The following is a 16,688-nucleotide window of genomic DNA, read 5'->3' as shown; positions in this document are numbered from 1 at the left end:
TTTGGGGGGGGGGGTGGTGAGAGATACTGGGCGGGGGGGGAGCGGGAAGGCGGAGAGGGCTGGAAGTGAGAGGCTGGGGGGGTGGGGGGGTGAGGGGGAAGCCGGTTAGCTGGGGGGGGGGCGGGGGGGCGCGCCCACCCCCACCCTCGCTTCTTCACCCCCCCCAACCCCGACTCCCGCGGCCGGCGCCGCGCGCGCGCCCCCGCCGGTTCATTCATAAATCCACGCGCTGGGTGGTGGGGTTTTTTTTTTTTTGTGAATGGAGCCGTTCTCACGACCCTCCCCCGCCAGCCCCGGGCCCTCCGCTGCCTGCCGGGGGGGTGGTGGGGGGGCGAACGCCCCCCCACCACCCCCCCGGCAGGCAGCGGAGCGCCCGGGGCTGGCCCAACGCCCCCCCCCCTCCCCTTTTTTTATCCCCCACCCCACTCCCGGTACCTCCGACGCAGAGCAGCGACATGGTCCCGGTGGCGGCTCCGGTGCCGAGGGGCGCGGGAGGGGGGGGTCGGGGAAGGGGCGGGGGGGGGGGGGGGGCGCTCGCCGCCGCCGCCGCCGCCGCCCCGGTTGACTAGCGGGCGGCCATCTTGCTTCAGCACCGGGGACAGCTCCTGACGTCAGCCCCGCCGCCCCCGCCTTAAAGGAGCCGCCCCCCCCCCCGTCCCCCGCCCCCCCAAAAAACCGCACCCAGGGATGGGGAGGGAGAGGCGGGTTTAGGGGAGCGGCGTGGGGGGGGGGGGGAAAGCCCGGTTCTGTGCAGCCCCGGGGGGGTTATCCTGAATGTATGGACTCCGAGGGGGTCCTGCTGTACGGCCTCCGGGGGGGGCGGGGGGGGCAAGGCCGCATTGCCCGGGGCAAGGACGGGGGGGCGGTGCTGCCCCTCAATGTGGGGGGTGTCCTACCTCCATCGCTTCGGGGGGGGGACGGATCTGCCCACATTGCGCCGGGGGGGTGGGGTGGGGTTGTCTGGCTTGGGTAGGCCTGGGGGGGACTCTGTCCTGACAGCCCTGGGAGGGCCTGGACACCCCCAGAAGGGGGGGATGATTTCGGGGGGCAGCGTTTGCCCCATCCCAGGAGGGGCTCACAGCCCCTGGGGGGCAGGAGGCAGCAGTGTACCGTGCTGTGCCCCCTTCAGAGATGGGTCTGAGCGCGTGGGGATAAACTGTCGTCGTCCCTCCCCAAAAGGGTCCCCTCTATCCTCTCCACCCCCAAAATGTCCCATCCCAAACCGATGCTCAGATCCAGGCACAGTGATCCAGGGGCTGGAGAAGCTGCCACGGTCCCAGGGAGGGACCAGCACCCCGGCTCCAGACGCTGACGCTCCCGGGAGGGATCCCGCCCAGCGGGGGGTTAAAGAAAACCCCCAACCCCACCAGCTGGGGACGTGGTTTCGTCCTGAGCCTGTCCCCATCCGCTTCCCTTTGCGCTGTGGAGCCAGGTGAGGGACTCACTCTTCCATCCTCCTACTCCCAGTGCCTCTGTAGCGTAAGCAAGGGTGGCGCTTCCAGGGATCGTCCCCTCTTCCAGCAAAAGGTGGGGGTCAGGGACGCCAGGGGACAAAAAGATACCAAGGGAAACTGAGGCACGGGACACCGAGGGAATGTGTGCAGGGCCCTGCGGGACCCGAGTGGCCTGGCCTGATCTCGTATGTGGCACCTGATCGCTAATGCATGGTGGCAGCAGGGGAGCAGGGCCTGAACCCCCCCCTTCCCCCACACGAAGTGGTTGTGGGCCTGGAGCGGGTCGGCGGAGGACGGGGGTCACTGGTGGCAGCAGCAGGAGGCAGGAAGGAGGGTCACCCGTGTGTGCCAGCACACGCGTGTGCGTGGAGCCCAGCGCACACAGGTGTGCCCACGCACATCCACGTGTGCATGCTCACCCCCGCCCTCGGCCACGCACACGTACCCCACATGCGTGCACAGGGACACCCCCCCCCCCCCCGAGGTGGCAGCGCAAGCAGGGCCACCCACGGCAGGCAGCGGGGAGCCCCACGGAGCCAGGCTGGGAGCAGCACGGCTGCCAGCTCCCTCCCCCCTGCCAGGGATGGGGGTCCCAGGAGGTGATGTGGGGGGGCCGCAGAGGCAGGTAGAGCTCTGCCTGCCAGGGAAACTGAGGCACGGAGAGCTGGGCTTTGCGCCGAGGGATCCATAATGCAGCGGAGATTGGACCATCCTGGGCAACGCAGGATGCCGGGTGCAGCCCTGCCCCGGGACCCCCGGCCGGATCCGCTGGCTCAGCCCCATCCCCTTCCCCGTCACGTCCGCTCCCCCGGCGCTCTGCTTCCTGGCAGCCCTGCCCCAGGGACGGCAGCGCCAGCCCTCGCCAGGATGGGTGCCAACGCCTAGCATGGCAGCCAGCACCAGACCTACATCCCTCTGCCCGCTCTGTGGGGGGCTCGCCCCCCTCCTGCCTCCCATTGGCACGTAAAAAGCACTTCTGAGCTCCCGTGAAGTCGGAGTGATGCCGGTGACGATGGACCAGCTCTGCTAATCCCGGCTGGATGCACGGTACCCCCTCAGCCCTGGCAGCAGCCCATTCCCCACGGTGCCCGCCCCTGTGCCCCCCACCCTGGCAGGGCAGCAGTGCCCTCCGGGAGGTGCAGGGCTCCCCCCCAGACCCTGCCAGGGCCTTTCCCCCCAGCCAGGGACGTGCCCAGGCCCTTCCCAATTCCACCCAAGTCTCTCCAGCGCCCGGTGTATTTTTGGGTGCTGTCTTGTGGCATCTCCTCCCCGCCACTGCCGGCGCGGCAGCCTCAGGGCAGCGGAGCCCCAGCTTCGAGCAGGACGTGTCTCCTCCGCTCACAGTCAGCGCGTCGCCCGCGTGCACCGCCACACGCGTGCCACGCCACGGAAACACGCTGCCCCATGCCACCCTCCGGCACCCTTGTCCCAAAGCATCTCCCTCCCAGCCCTGGCACCCAATGGCCAGTTGCTCCCACGGCTCACCTTTGGGTTTATTTTCTGCCCCAAGCCCCCGTTTGGATGAAAACAAGCCTCATCGGAAGGGAAAATGTTCATGAAAAGCTCCTGAGTTCTTGCCCCAAAGAAGCCTGGCTTTTGATCAAAAATAAGGGTAAAAAAATTGTATTCAGAAAAAAAAAAAAAATATCAGAAAGTAATCTCCAGGCCTCAAAAATAATTATTTCCAGGAGCTGAATTCCTGCAACCTGCCTCTCGTGCTCTTTCCCTCCCTACACAGCCATTGCCCTCTCCCCAAATCCTTCGGCACCGTGTCTGTGTCTGCCCAAACCCCCCCACCCCGGCGCAGGCAGACCCCGGCCAGCAGGACGCTCCCCTCCCCCAAAAGCTTCTTGTCTAAATATCCCCAAATGTCATCGAATCCCCTGCTCGGCATAAAACCAGCTTCTCCTGTGACTCCTGGGCCTTCAAAGCCAAAAAAAACCCCCGAACTCCTGGATCCTCCCAGTAAAACCAGGGTCTCACCTGCCTCCCTCCGGCATCACTGATGGTCACGGGGTTCCAGGGATGCCCCGAGGAGCTGCTGCATCTCCTGGCTCTGCCTGGAGGAGCCGGGCTCTGCCGGGCAGGGTTGGAAGCAGCAGGCAGGAGGGTGGGCAGGGGACAAGGGGGACGGCAGGGCACCCAGCAGGGACTGGGGTTTGTCCCAGTGGGCAGCGCCAGGAAGGACCTGGCTGCAGCTGAGGGTAATCATAGGATCACAGACTGGTTTGGGTGGGAAGGGACCTTCCAGCCCACCCAGTGCCACCCCCTGCCCTGGGCAGGGACACCTCCCACCAGCCCAGGTTGCTCCAAGCCCCGGCCAACCTGGCCTTGAACCCCTCCAGGGATGGGGCAGCCACAGCTTCTCTGGGCAACCTGGGCCAGGGGCTCACCCCCCTCACACCAAACAATTTCTGCCTCACATCTCATCTCAATCCCCCCTCTTCCAGTTTCAAACCCTTCCCCCTCGTCCCGTGGCTCCCCTCCCTGCTCCAGAGTCCCTCCCCAGCTTTCCTGGAGCCCCTTTAGGGACTGGAAGGGGCTGGAAGGTCTCCGCGGAGCCTTCTCTTCTCCAGGCTGAACCCCCCCAGCTCTCTCAGCCTGTCCTCCCAGCAGAGGGGCTCCAGCCCTCCCAGCATCTCCGGGGCCTCCTCTGGTGCCGCTCCAACAGCTCCGTGTCCTTCTTGTGCAGAGAAGAACAAAGCCATAACCAGTGGTTCAACAACACGCTGAAGCAGGCGATCAGCCCGTGACCCCCAAACCCCAAGTCACATCATAATTCCTGGGATGATGGGCACTAAATCCATCTAAATTGATGGTGACATGGACAACTGACAGCCCCAACTCTCACTGGAGGTCAGGGTTTCCCCACGGCAGAGCCCAAAGTCCAGGAAAGCTCATCCCTAGGTGGGGAGTGGGGGACAGGCTCAGGGGGAAGGGGCAGGCGTGACCCCAGCCAGGATCCTTTGGGATCCCCGCAGCACACGTCGTGCCCGTGGGGCCCGAAGGACGTCCCCCCCAGGAACCTCCAACATCCTCAGGGCTGGGTCACGCTGGGACCAAGCCAGGGCAACAGGACCAGGGCTCCGCAGCCGGGACCTGAGATTGCTTTTTCCCAGTGACCGGATCCTGCCACCACGCTGTGAACAGAGATCAGCCCCACAGCTGGCACAGCCCCACTTGGAGACCTGTGGCTAGCAGTGGTCCCCAGGGGTCAGTACTGAGTCCAGTCTTGTTCAATGTGTTCGTCAATGACATGGATGAGGGAACGTCAACCTCCATCCTCTACGTGGATGATGGAGTGTCCCCACAGCACGTTTTCTGGTGACACAAGGCTGGGAGGGGTGGCTGACACCCGGGAAGGCTGTGCCACCATCGACGAGACCTGGGCAGGCTGGAGAGCTGAGCGGAGAGGAACCTCACGGAGCTCAACAAGGGCAAGTGTAGGGTCCTGCACCTGGGGAGGAATAACCCCCCGCACCAGGACAGGCTGGGGGTGACCCGCTGGAGAGCAGCTCTGTGGGAAGAGACCTGGGAGTCCTGGGGGACAACAGGGTGACCATGAGCCAGCGATGGGCCCTTGTGGCCAAGGAGGCCAATGGCATCCTGGGGGCATCAAGAAGAGCGTGGGCAGCAGGTGGAGGGAGGTCATCCTCCCCCTCTGCTCTGCCCTGGGGAGGCCGCACCTGGGTCGCTGTGTCCAGTTCTGGGCTCCCCGGTTCCAGAAGGACAGGGAACTGCTGGAGAGGGGACAGCAGATGATGAGGGGCCTGGAGCATCTCTGTGCTGAGGAAAGGCTGAGAGCCCTGGGGCTGTTCAGCTGGAGAAGAGCAGACTGAGGGGGATCTCATCACTGCTCAGCAAGAGCTAAAGGGTGGGGGACAAGACGACGGGGCCGGACTCTTCTCAGTGGTGCCCAGGGACAGGACGAGGGGCAACGGGCACAAACTGGAACACGGGAAATTCCATCTGAACACGAGGAGGAGCTTCTTTGCCGTGAGGGTGGCAGAGCCCTGGCACAGGCTGCCCAGAGAGGTGGGGGAGTCTCCGTCTCTGGAGACACTCAAAACCCGCCTGGACGCGTTCCTGTGCCACCTGCTCTGGGTGACCCTGCTCTGGCAGAGGGTTGGAGGCGATGATCTCCAGAGGTCCCTTCCAACCCCAGCCAGGCTGGGATTCTGAGCTGGTCCCCAGCCCCCCCGGTCCCTCGGATGAGACCCCCACGCAACCCCTTTCGGCTCAGGTGTGAGAGCCAGAGGGGAGCAGCCCAGCCCCGCCGAGCTGAGCACGTTGTGCTCAGTGCACGTGTGTTGGGAGGATGCGGCCAGGCGGCGCTGGCAGGGGTGGCGCGGGAGTCCCTCAGCCGCGTGGGGACGCATCTGTGCGTCTGTCTGGTTTCCAGGGGCCGGGGCTTGTGGGCTGTAGGTGGTACCTGCAGCAGCCCCTTCCCGGGGAAGAAGCAGTCAAAGCAACCCCCGAAGCCGTGGAGACCCCGCGCGTCCCTTTGCCTTCCCACCCCCCGGGGTCCCTCCATCCCCCCGCTGTGGGTGCCGTCCCCGGGCTGTGCCCGGCCTCTGGCACTGCCTCTGCCATGCAGTGACCACCCACCAGCCCAACCGAGAGAGCAGCCGACCCGCCTCCCTCGGGGCAGCCGAGAGTCCTCTGGGACAGGGATTTATTCCTCGCCTCCATCCAGCTGCTTTTCCCTTTGGGTTTGGGGCTGCTCCGGAGAAAAAAAAAAAGTCTGTGATGGCACCGGGAGCGGGGCATCACGCTGGGTACCTCCCGGAGTAGCCGGGCAGGGATGGAGGCACCGGGCTCGGTGGCAGCGCCGGCGACCGAGGGCTCGGTGAAGTGGCAGCTGTGCTACGACGTGAGGGCGAAGACCTGGTGGATGGTGAGTGGGGGTGGCCGGGTTGGGTTGGGGAGGCCGGGTCGGGGCTCGGCTGCTTGATTTTGGAAGGGGGAGGCCAATGCGGGGGCAAAAGCCGGACTTCGGGCTGAGGACGTGGGGGTTATGCCGCAGCCGGGGCTGGGACCGTTGGGGCACGATCTGCTCGTCGATGCTCGTTTGATCGGGTGGTTTCCCTGCATTAGCGGTTTGGTTTTCTATTTCTTCCGGCTGACCTTGGCCTTGCCCCAGGTCCCGGCCAGGCCTGGGGCCGTGCAGGGTCGTCCTCGTCCCCCGGCTCACCCCGAACCCTTTGTTCCCATCAGTGTTTTTTGGGATAAAATGCTGCTGCCGGCAGGGAACAGCATCTCCCCGCTTGGCCGTGAAGGTCTCTGCCGGCGTGTGACCCTCGCCCAACCTCTGCCAGCCCCTGTCCTTGGGACGGGCGCCCGCGAGAGGACCCGGGTGTCTGTCTGTCCATCCCAGCTCAAGGCTGGGGATCGCCTTAAGTGGGACCGAAGGCCTGTTTGGGCACAGCGCCAGGCTGTGTTTGGGAAGGAGAGGAAGCGAGAGGTTGAGCCCAGGGGCTGTGGGTCCCCGGGGAGCAGCCAGGGTTTCCACCCAGCGCTGGCAGCGCCTCCCAAGCACCCGCCGCCCTTTGCGGGGACCGTAGGGCAGTTCTCCCAGGCCGGTGCTTGGGATTTCCGGGAAGCAGATGGGCTGAGCGGATTCCTGCCGGGAAGCGGCAGCCGCTGCCACTGCGGCAGCTCAGGTTTGCGAGGGAAGCCCGACAGCCCTGGCCATGAGCAGTACAGGGCACTCCGGCAGCGACAAACCCCGGGGACGCTTGGTTGTCCCCATGCCGCGATGGCACCCAGCGTCGTGCCAGCTCCGCCGGGACAGGGGCAGAGCGGGAGGCCAGATCCTGCCCTGCCGTGGGCGGCGGCGGTTTCCAGGGCAAGAGGCTGGGCCAGTATCAAAGGACCGTAGGTGGAGGGCACCGGCATTTCGGCCCCCCCCGCCAGCCCCCTGTGCCGCCGCGGGGACATGGTGCCCCTTCGCTCGGGAGCGCCCACGCTGCCCCGGTGGCCCCGCGGCCCTGCCCCACTGCCGCAAACAGAGCCGGGGCTTCAAAGCAAGAAAATTGGGCCTTTGAGACAGCCCCCGCAGCCCCCCGCTGCCTCCGGCCACCGCCGCCAGCGTGGGGGGGGGGACCGGGTCACGCCGGGACACGGGGGCGGTGGGTGACGCTTGGCGGGCCGGAAGAGGGGCTGGCGGGAGCCCAGGGGCTGTGGGGGTGTCAGGGTGCACCCGCGTGTGCCCACTCGCCAGAGCGCTTGCAGGGTTTGGGAGGGTTGGGGGGGGGGTGGAAACACAAATGGGACCCTAAATCCCGAATCGGGCTGGTCCTTTCAGCTCCCTCAGCCCGTTTCCCATCAGCCGCCGCCTTTAACCCCTGAAGTACTTCGGGAATCCATCTTCTGCGCCTGCGCCCCTGGGAGACACCGGCAGCCTCCGGGAATATCTGTCCTCATCCTGGGAGCAGCAGCACTTGGAAAAAAGCCTGTTCTGCTGAATCAGGGCTGAGTGGAGATGCTTCCACCGGGGATGAAAGCTGTGGGAAGCTGCAGCCTCTCCCCGGCTCCCATTTGGGGATCTCTGGCTGGGAATGTGCTCTGGCAAAGGCTGCAGCATCCCAGCAGCTGGTCCATGGTCGACACACGCTCCCAGGACCGATTCTGCCCCACAGCCGCCTATCACTGGCCCCATCCTGCCCGGCTGGGTGGCACCAGCTCCCTGAGACGGGGGAGTTGTCGCCCTGCCATGCCGCACCCCGGCTTGGCGCGTTTTGCGTTACCCCGTATAAAAAAGGAGCCAAGGTTGGAGCTGACGCAGAGGGACGCACCCCGTGCCCGGGCTTTGCATCGGCCCCTCCCAGCGCCCAGCTCCCAGCGCGCATCCATCAGCCGCCAAGGGGCGCGTGATGGATTGACCAACGGAGAAAAAAATTAATCAGGCTGGAGGTAGCGATGAATTACGCGGCTAAAAATACCTCTGCGGCGTCTCCTGTCGAGACGTCCCTGAGCAAAGCACCAAGGAGCCCGAATCTCTGCTGGCACCCCATCCATCACCCCCCTCTGCTCTTCGCGAGGCTGGAGCGAGCATCTGCACAGGAGTGTTTCACGGGCTGGGCTGGCTTCGGCACAGCCGATTTACTGCCGAGCCCTGGCAGGGGATGCGGCAGCTGATCAGTCAACGCGAGCGCGCGAGGCCCTGAGTCAGCAGGTATCGAGCGCAGGGGGAGGCCATCCATCTCGGGGAAGCTCGGCTGCCTGGGGAGAAAGGGAGGAAACCTGCTCGCCAGCACCGCGCGGAAAAAAGCTCTGCTGGGGACGGCTGCGGTGATGGTTGCAGACCAGTTCCTTCACCGCTACAGTGGTGGCGAGGTGCCCGGGGCTGGTATGGCCGCCCATGGCACCAGTCCCTGGCAGTGTCAGCCCCTCTGTGGCACCGACCCTTCCCGTGACAAAGTGTGCCAGGATGGTCACCGGCGGGTAAAACTGAGCTCCCGCAGCCCCCGCCATAACCTGTGCCCAGGGAGACGGGGGTGTCAGGGGGGAGGAAGGAGGAGGTGAAGGGGCGTCCAGACGGCATTGCAGCATCCAACATCATCGAACCCTTCCCTGGCAGCCCGGTTCTGTCGGGTTTATCCAAGAAAAGGCTTTTTTCTCCCCCCAGTCCCCAAGGATGTTGCGGGGGCCAAGCCCCCCCCCAATCCCCCCGCCTCGAGTGGTCCAGAGCGAGGGGGGTCGCAGCCCACCAGCACCTCCCCACCGTGCCCGGGGCAACCCCAGGTTGGCTTCCCCCCGGCACCCAGAGCCGGCCACTGCCCCGCCCCGCGGTGGCTGGAGGCCACGGGCGATGGGCTCCCCGCGGGGCCGGGGCCGGGGCCGGGGCCGGGGCTCGCCCGTGGCGAGCGCTAGATGGCAGCAGAAGAGCGCACACGGCCAGGGCCACGCTCGGCCCCGCCGGAGGCGGCGGCAGCGGCGCCGCGTCCCGCGGGGCTCCGGGCAGGGCGGGGGCCGCCGGCGGGGACAGCCCGGGCCCGGCTTGGGGACACCCCGGTGGCCGCCCCCGCTGCCCGGGGCGCCCGGCGGCTGGCTCGGCCGCGGGATGCTCTGCCATGGCCCCCCCGGGGCGGGTTGCGGAGGCTGGGAGCGGCGCGGGGGGGGCGGGGGGGGTGTCAAGGTTTGGGGGCGAGTGTGGGCCAGAGGGCGGGGGGGGTGGGGGCGATCGGGGCCATGGGGAGGCGAGGGAGGCGGGGGGACGTGGGGACCCGGGTCTGCTGGCACCCAGGGTGTCCTGGCACACTGTCACCTCATCCCTTGGGCACCACCGCCTTGGGGGAGGGAAGGGGGGGGCGGGGGGGGGGGGGGCCTCCTCCCACCCCGACACGCGCACGCACACGCGTGTGTGTGCGCATGCACACGCACACCGCACGCAGAGGGCACACGCGTGTGCTGGCGCGCTCCCACCCCTGCAAGCACATGGGCGAAGGCACGCGTCCGCGCCCACGCGTGCGTGCGCCCCCGTTGCACGCGCACACCCACACACGTACACCCGCACGCGCACACGTGCGCGCACACGCAGGCAGGCACACGCTTGCAAACATACGTACGCAACCTGGTCGCGTCGAAGATGTCCCTGGCTGGGGCAGGGTGGGGGGGTGACACTGGTTGAGATTTAAGGTCCCTTCCAGCCCCCAACCGTTCTGTGGTTGTGTGCGTGTGCGTGTACGCGCACGTGCACGCGAAGACGGGCGCACACCAGTGCACGCACGCACACTCGCAATCCCGGGCTCAGGCTCACCCGGGGCGGGCACAGGCGGGTGCCGGCACGCGCAGGCACACGCAGGTGCCCTCCCACGCGCGTACACCCTCGTGCACGTTCTCAGAGCAGCACGTGCACGCGCGCACACGCGCGCACGCCCATCCGTGTGGGCACTTACACACCCGCGCACAGCCCTGCCCAAGGTTGCTTGTTAAAAAGTACCCGGGTCGGTAAATAGGGGGCAAGGCTGGGGGCCACTGGCCGGGGGGCCGGGGCCACGCTGGGGGGGCTCAGCCCAGCTGCTAATGACCCATGGCCGGTGCCAGCTCTCTAATCCGTGCAGAGGTTCAGGACAAACTGTACCAGCGATTATATAAACCGACTCGCCTCTATTTATTTAATTCCCTTTTATTTATTTACTGCTCAGCCAATTGAAGGCGGGGGAGTGGTGCATCCCCCGGCCCGCTGCGGGCCCGGCTGCCCGCCAGCCGCCACCGAGGGCTGCTGCGGTCCCTAACACCCCACGTGTCGTGTCGTGTCCCCCCCGCCCCCCGCCATAGGCCTGCACGGGCACCCGCGTTCCTCAGCGTGCGCCGTGGCGGTGCCCCGTGGCGTGCGTTGCAGGGACACGGCAACGCGTGTGCGTGCACACACGTGCAACTGTGCACCCACGTACACTGACGCGCGTGCACGCGTGCGAATGCAGACACAGAGGCACGCGCGTGTGCCCACGGGGACAAACCTGCGCTTAACGCCCGTGTGTGCAAGCGCATCCTTGCACAAACACGCCCACGGCGGGACACCGGCACCACGCAACAGGCAGGCGGCTCCGCCAGCTCCCGTCCTCCCACCCAGGAGGTGAGACGAGGACACGAGGTCCCAGCTGTGTCCCCAAGGGCACAACAGCCCACCGGGGGCCCAGGCTGGGAATTCGGGGTGCTGGGGGGGGACACAGTTCCCATGGGGAAGGCACAGGACGCACTCGGGGTCCCCCATGTCCCCCTGGCGCGGTGGTGGCTCCAACCCTGACACCCTTCTCCCTCGGGGCTGACATGGGGGGGACGCGGGGAGCAGCCGAAGGCGTGGAGGGTGGGGGGACGCTGGAGCCCACCCCCCTCCCACTGGCTGCCCCCTCCCCACCGCGTCGCCCATCCTTCCCCCGCCGTTACATAAAGGCGCGCTCACAGGAACTCAAGGGGCAAAAATGTCTCACTTGAATTAATAACTGACTTCCTGCGGTTGCAGATTCACCCTCGGCGCTTGTTTATACCCCGGCCCCCCTGCCCGCTTCGGTTAATGCTCCTCAGCGCCGTTTGCCATTAACCGGCTCCGGCACCGCGGGGAGGGTGAGACTGAGGGTCCAGTTACCCCAGTACAGCCCGGCGAAGGGATGTGGTGGGAGCCCCGTCCCCCTCCATCCCGGTCCCGTTGGGGCAGGAGCGGGGAGCTGGGGGGTCCTGCCTGCTCTGCCACCGCCTGCCCGGCGCCATGGCCGTGGCACCCCAACCGGCTCCTGCGTGGGGAACAGGGCTGGGGACACTGCGGGGGGGGCTTCAAGCCGAGAGTGGCATGGTATGGCTAAGGCTCCCTCCTGTCCCCACGCCGGGGCCGTGGTCCCTCGCACCCTCCCCACTTCCCTGCCCCGATGGGGCCAGCCTGGCACAGCCCGGTGCCCTTCCATCGCCAGCATGGCCCCGTCCCCTCACCCAGCAGCCTCCCAGTGCTCCCCACGCTCCCGTTTTGTAACTGGGAGCAGGGCAGGCTCGCCGGGAGCTGGGGCCGGGCGCCGGGGAGCCGGGGCCAAGCCATTGTGCTGCGCCGACGACTCGCGCGGGAGAGCTGGTGCTCCCGGATGAACCCGGCTGGCGCAGCCATTTCCTGGTGCGTTTCTTCTATATTCCGAAGAAAAAAAAAAAAAAGAGAAAAAAAAGAAAGAAAAAAAAAAAAAACAAACAAAATTCTTCTTAAACCAGTTAAGGTTGCTAAGAGACAACAATGTGCTTTACATGGTGCCTTATTGACAAAGCCCAGCTCTTAATAAGCTCAGAAATGAACGGCGAGCGGCTTGGAAAGCCGACTCTGCGGGGCCAGGAGCCGAGCGAGGCGAAATACCCTCAGCTCTGCCCCTGGCACCCCGGGGAATGGCCCTTCTGTACCTCACTGTCACCCCCCATCGGCTCCCCCGGGAGCCACGGGCACCCATGGGGTCCGGCCGCGCACCGTTGGCACCAAGAGTGTTTTGGAGCCGCCGGCTTGGCACGGTTACAGTGCCGAAAGCCGCCTCCGCGCCCGTCTGCCAAACACCCACCGGCCCAGGCGCAGCCGGAGACGCTGACGGCTTCCTCGGGAGGGGAAGCGGAGCCGGTAGCGGTACCGGCTGGCTCCGCGCTGCCCGTGCCCGTTGGGTGCCGTGAGCCCAGCCACAGGCGATAAATCAGTTGTCGGTGTAAAGAGCGAAGCGTTTCCGTGCGGGGCCAGGCTCAGTGCCTGCGCCATCGCCGGTGAAGTTGCGGCGGGGAGAAGGGTCAGGCTGGGCTCCTTGGCGCGGGGCGGGTGCTGAGCGCGCCGGGGCATGGGCGAGGGCTCTGCCGGCAGCGTGTGCAGGCAGGAGCGGGCAGGGAGCGGGTGCCAGGCAGGGCTGGCAGCCAGCTGGCATGGCGGGGTGGCCGCGGGGCGTTTGCGAGTGGCGGGCACCACCCTGTAGCCGGTAGGGGGTGACAGGACGGGGTTGTCCCCTCTGCCACTCGCTCACTGGATCCCATGTGCCACCTCCAGCCTGCCACCGTGCCGGGTGTCCCCGGGGGATGGCTCCTTCCCAACCAGCGGCATCAGGGACACTGGTGGAGACAGCAATGGGGGGCAGATGATGGCCGAGATGGGGGGACAAGGTGTGGGGAGGAGGTGACGGAGGTGGCGAGGCTGGGGGGCACCTGGTCGGGAGGAGCTGGTTGGGGGAGCACAAGTTTGGGGCACCTTGGGCTGAGGCTGGGCACTCTCCGTGCTCCAGTGTCCGGCTCCCACCACCCGCAGCCCCCGGAGGAGCTCGGCACCCTCATTTCTCCCTTTACCTGGGATGTGGGTGCTCCAGCCGCCGCAGTGGGGTGAACCGGGCCCCGAGCATCCCCACGTCCCCCCCAGTTTCAGGCGCTGGCTACTGAGCCAGCCCAAAATGGTGCCAAACCAAGCCTTGGCCCTGCCACGGCTCCAACCCGGGGAAAGGGGATGCTGCAGCCTCCTGGCTGATCCCGAAAGAGCCCGGGAGGAAAAACCTACGCAGAAGCACATGTGTGAGGAAGAGGAGGATGGGGAAGGCGGGGGGGGGGTAGCACCCCACTTGCACAGGCCTCGGGCGCCCGTCAGGGCACGGAGCCTGGGAACGGCGATGGCGGAGTTGACTTTGGCTGGGACACGCGGCTCCCGCTCCCGCCTCGCCCTGCCGACGGCGGCTTCTCCCAGCGCCAGCCCCCGCCGCGTGGAGGGGGGCCAGCACCCCCATTATCCCCCTGCCCCAAGCCACGGCGGCGCTGCCCCTCGGCATCCCTGGCCACGGGGATGTGTCCCCCCGGCTCCGAGAGCCACAGGCGGTGGCTGGGGGGGGGGATGCCACCCCACAGCATCTCTCGCTGACGCCGGGGGGTTGCAGGTACCGCTTCTCCCAGCGCTGGGGGCCGGGGGGGGGCCGGATCGGCGCCCGCCTTGGCCACGTCCCCAGCTTTTCAGCTTAGCGCTCAAATCAGCTTGCGAGGTGCCGGCTGCTTAGCACCCAAATCCCCAGCCAGGGCTAAAAATAACCCCCCCGCACACACACATACACACACACACACCCCCCCCCGGCTCGGCGGGTGGCAGCTGGCACCGCTCAGCACCGCCTTGGCACCGCCGCGGAGGGGCCCTGGAAATGCCACCGCCGCCGGGGGCCGAGGCCGGGCTGGGGGGGGACACACACAACGAGGACCGGGAGGCAGGAGCTGGCCCCGTCGCTCAGCTGGGTGCCCTCGCCCGCCACGGGGCACCTGGAGGGTCTTGTCCCCGGGGGAGGAGGGAGGTGACAGGGTGGTGACAGGGTGGTGAGGGGGTGGGTGGCCCAGCGGTGCCACCGGTTCCTCCCACCGGCACGACTGGGAGCGGTGCCAGGCGCTGCCGGGATTTTCAACCGCTGGCAGGATCCCTGCGGTGAACCCGGGGGGGGTGTCTCAGGGGGAGGGTTCCATGTTCTCCTTGTCGTACCCCCTCACACCCCCCCCATGACACCGGCGCTGCTCTCACACCGCCTCTGCCCACCCTTGTCCCCAGCACAGCCCCAGTGCCCCCCACCCCCGGGCAGACCATGCGCCAGCCTGTGATGAGTTTGTGCAGCCTCAGCCCCTGGGGGGAAGGTGTTTTTTTGGGGGGGGGAACCCCTTGGCCACGGGGAGGAGTGTGGGGGGGGTCACCGCTGTCACATCAGAGGCGAGAAGCTGAGCTCAGGAAGCCTCAGCCCGTGTCCCCCCGCAGCCGCCGGGGCCACCGGCAAGAGTTGTCACCCGCCTCGGCGCTGGCGTTGGGCAGCGGCTTCGCACCCGCGGGGACGGGGACAACGTGCCCCTCACCCCCTCCCAGTCCCGCTCCGGCAACGCCTGTGCCTGGCAGCTCCCGGCCGCCTCGGCCGCGCCTGCAGCACGCTCGGAACATCGCCGGAGCCGTCACCGGTTTAAAAATAGCGTCTCAGCAGAGTGCAACCGCGTTCCCTAAAAGCCATGTGGTTCGAGTTAGAGGATTAATTGGAAATGCTTATTTTGATTTGCAAAGTGATTGGATTTTTCCAGGGCATTTTGAAAGGAAAAAAGTCTGAATTTAATTATCACTATTCCAAAAAGCACCATGGGACCGAGCGTTTGAGGCCGTCTCATGTTTGCTTCACACCCCTCTCCAAAATGCAGGCAGGCCGCGGGGGACGTGGCGGGGACACGGCGGGGACGTGGTGGGGACGCCTCGCTGCGTCCCGCGCCCGCCAGCCACCGGTGCCCGGCTCCCACCGCAGGACAGGGGGGTGCAGGACGGGGGGGGGCCGGGGCCGTGCGTCACGTCGCTCCAGGGGGGGGAGCAGGCACCGCCGGCACCCGCGACACGCAGCACCGTGCGCCCGGCACAGCTCGGGCAGGACGAGAGCTCGGGGGGAGCCATGTCAGCACAGGCCGGGCCCGGTTTTGGAAGGGTTTTCTTTCACCAACTCGCTTTTGTTTTTTACCAAAACGGATTTTCAGCAGTAATTGCTTTTTTTTTTTGCCTTTTTTTTTTTTTTTTTTTCCAGGGAAAACATCATTTTCAATTACATTTCTCTGGGTTTCCATTGAAAAATGAAAAGCAAATGCTCTTGCACGCTGGCAAAACGTGGAAAAATGTCTAGGAATATTTTTGTCCAAATGAAAACAGTTTCAGTTCTTTTTCGAGATCTCCTTTTTTTTCCTGAAAAGAAACCACAGTTGCCTTCCCAGTTATTCTCGTCGGACTGGTTTCGAGACAGACTTCCCAGTTCAGAGGCTGGAGCCGGGTTTACGGTGCTGCGGGGCAGGCGGCGCGGGGCTCCCCGGCAGCACCAAGCCGGTGCCGCCACGGAGTTTTCCGTCGCCGGTAGAAAGAAGGGGCAGGAGCTGGGTGAGACGGGCCCGCAGCCGGCACAGCCCTGCACCGGGATGTTGGCGGCTCTCGGGGAGCACCGGGATGTTGGCGGCTCTGGGGGGGGTGCACTGGGCCGGAAAGCCCCAGCCCCACGGATGCTCCACGCAGGAGGCTGGGGTTGGCGGCGTCCTCCCCGGGGCTTTGGGGATGTGACCCTACGTTTACGGGGACAATTTGGGACCGTGCTCCCCGAAGCCCTGCTCCCATCTCAGGGTGGGACATGGCTGCCCGGGAACTCCTCCGCCAGCTTCCCTTCATGCCAACGGGCTACCGGGGCCGGGAATCGCCGTGCCAGCCCCGCTCGTTGCCATCGGTTTGATTTCCCTCTGCGTTTGCGCCCTTCACGCAGGAAGCGGCAGCTGGGGGCCGAGGGGAGGTAACGGACGGATTCCGGTGTATCCAAGGCTCTTCCGCAGCCACAGCGGGGGACGAGCCCGCGCGGAGGGCTGGGATGCGGGATGCGGCTTCACACTGTACCCGGACACAACAAAGCACCTGCAGGGGCCAAAGAAACCCTGAATTTAGGGTTCCTCCATCCCTCCGAAACACCCTTTATTTGGGCGCCCTTCCTGCTTCCAAGCCCCCCCCCGGCGGGTCTGGGCCTCGGAGCAGGGTCAGGATGGAGGGGACACACGGACGCAGGACGTCTGCGGCCACGGGAGCCATTGGCTCTGCACACCCCAAAGTCCTGCCGGGCCAGAGGAAGGGGAAGACAAAAATCAACGTTAACCATTATCACTGGGCTGAGATTTGGCGCCGTTTCCCGGCCCGTGATGCCGTCTGCCCCCTCCTCCCTGTGCCGGGCGGACAGCCAGGGTGCCCGGGCAGGTGGGGAGCGCCCGCGCCGGCATTTC

General features: G+C 66.4%; 1 protein-coding gene across 1 annotated transcript in view; it reads right to left on the bottom strand.

The window, feature by feature from the left end:
- Window positions 1-483, bottom strand: part of UNC13A (unc-13 homolog A) — a 38,686-nt gene extending 38,203 nt beyond the window's left edge. The window contains exon 1 of the mRNA XM_063357874.1: window positions 436-483. Coding sequence (XP_063213944.1) covers window positions 436-457 — 22 coding nt within the window. The 5' untranslated portion in view covers window positions 458-483. The remainder of the gene's footprint in view (window positions 1-435) is intronic.
- Between the last annotated feature and the right edge of the window lie 16,205 nt (window positions 484-16,688).

The sequence above is a fragment of the Chroicocephalus ridibundus genome, chromosome 22 (assembly GCF_963924245.1).
Source record: "Chroicocephalus ridibundus chromosome 22, bChrRid1.1, whole genome shotgun sequence".
NCBI lineage: Eukaryota > Metazoa > Chordata > Aves > Charadriiformes > Laridae > Chroicocephalus > Chroicocephalus ridibundus.
This window is presented reverse-complemented; position numbering and strand designations above follow the sequence as displayed.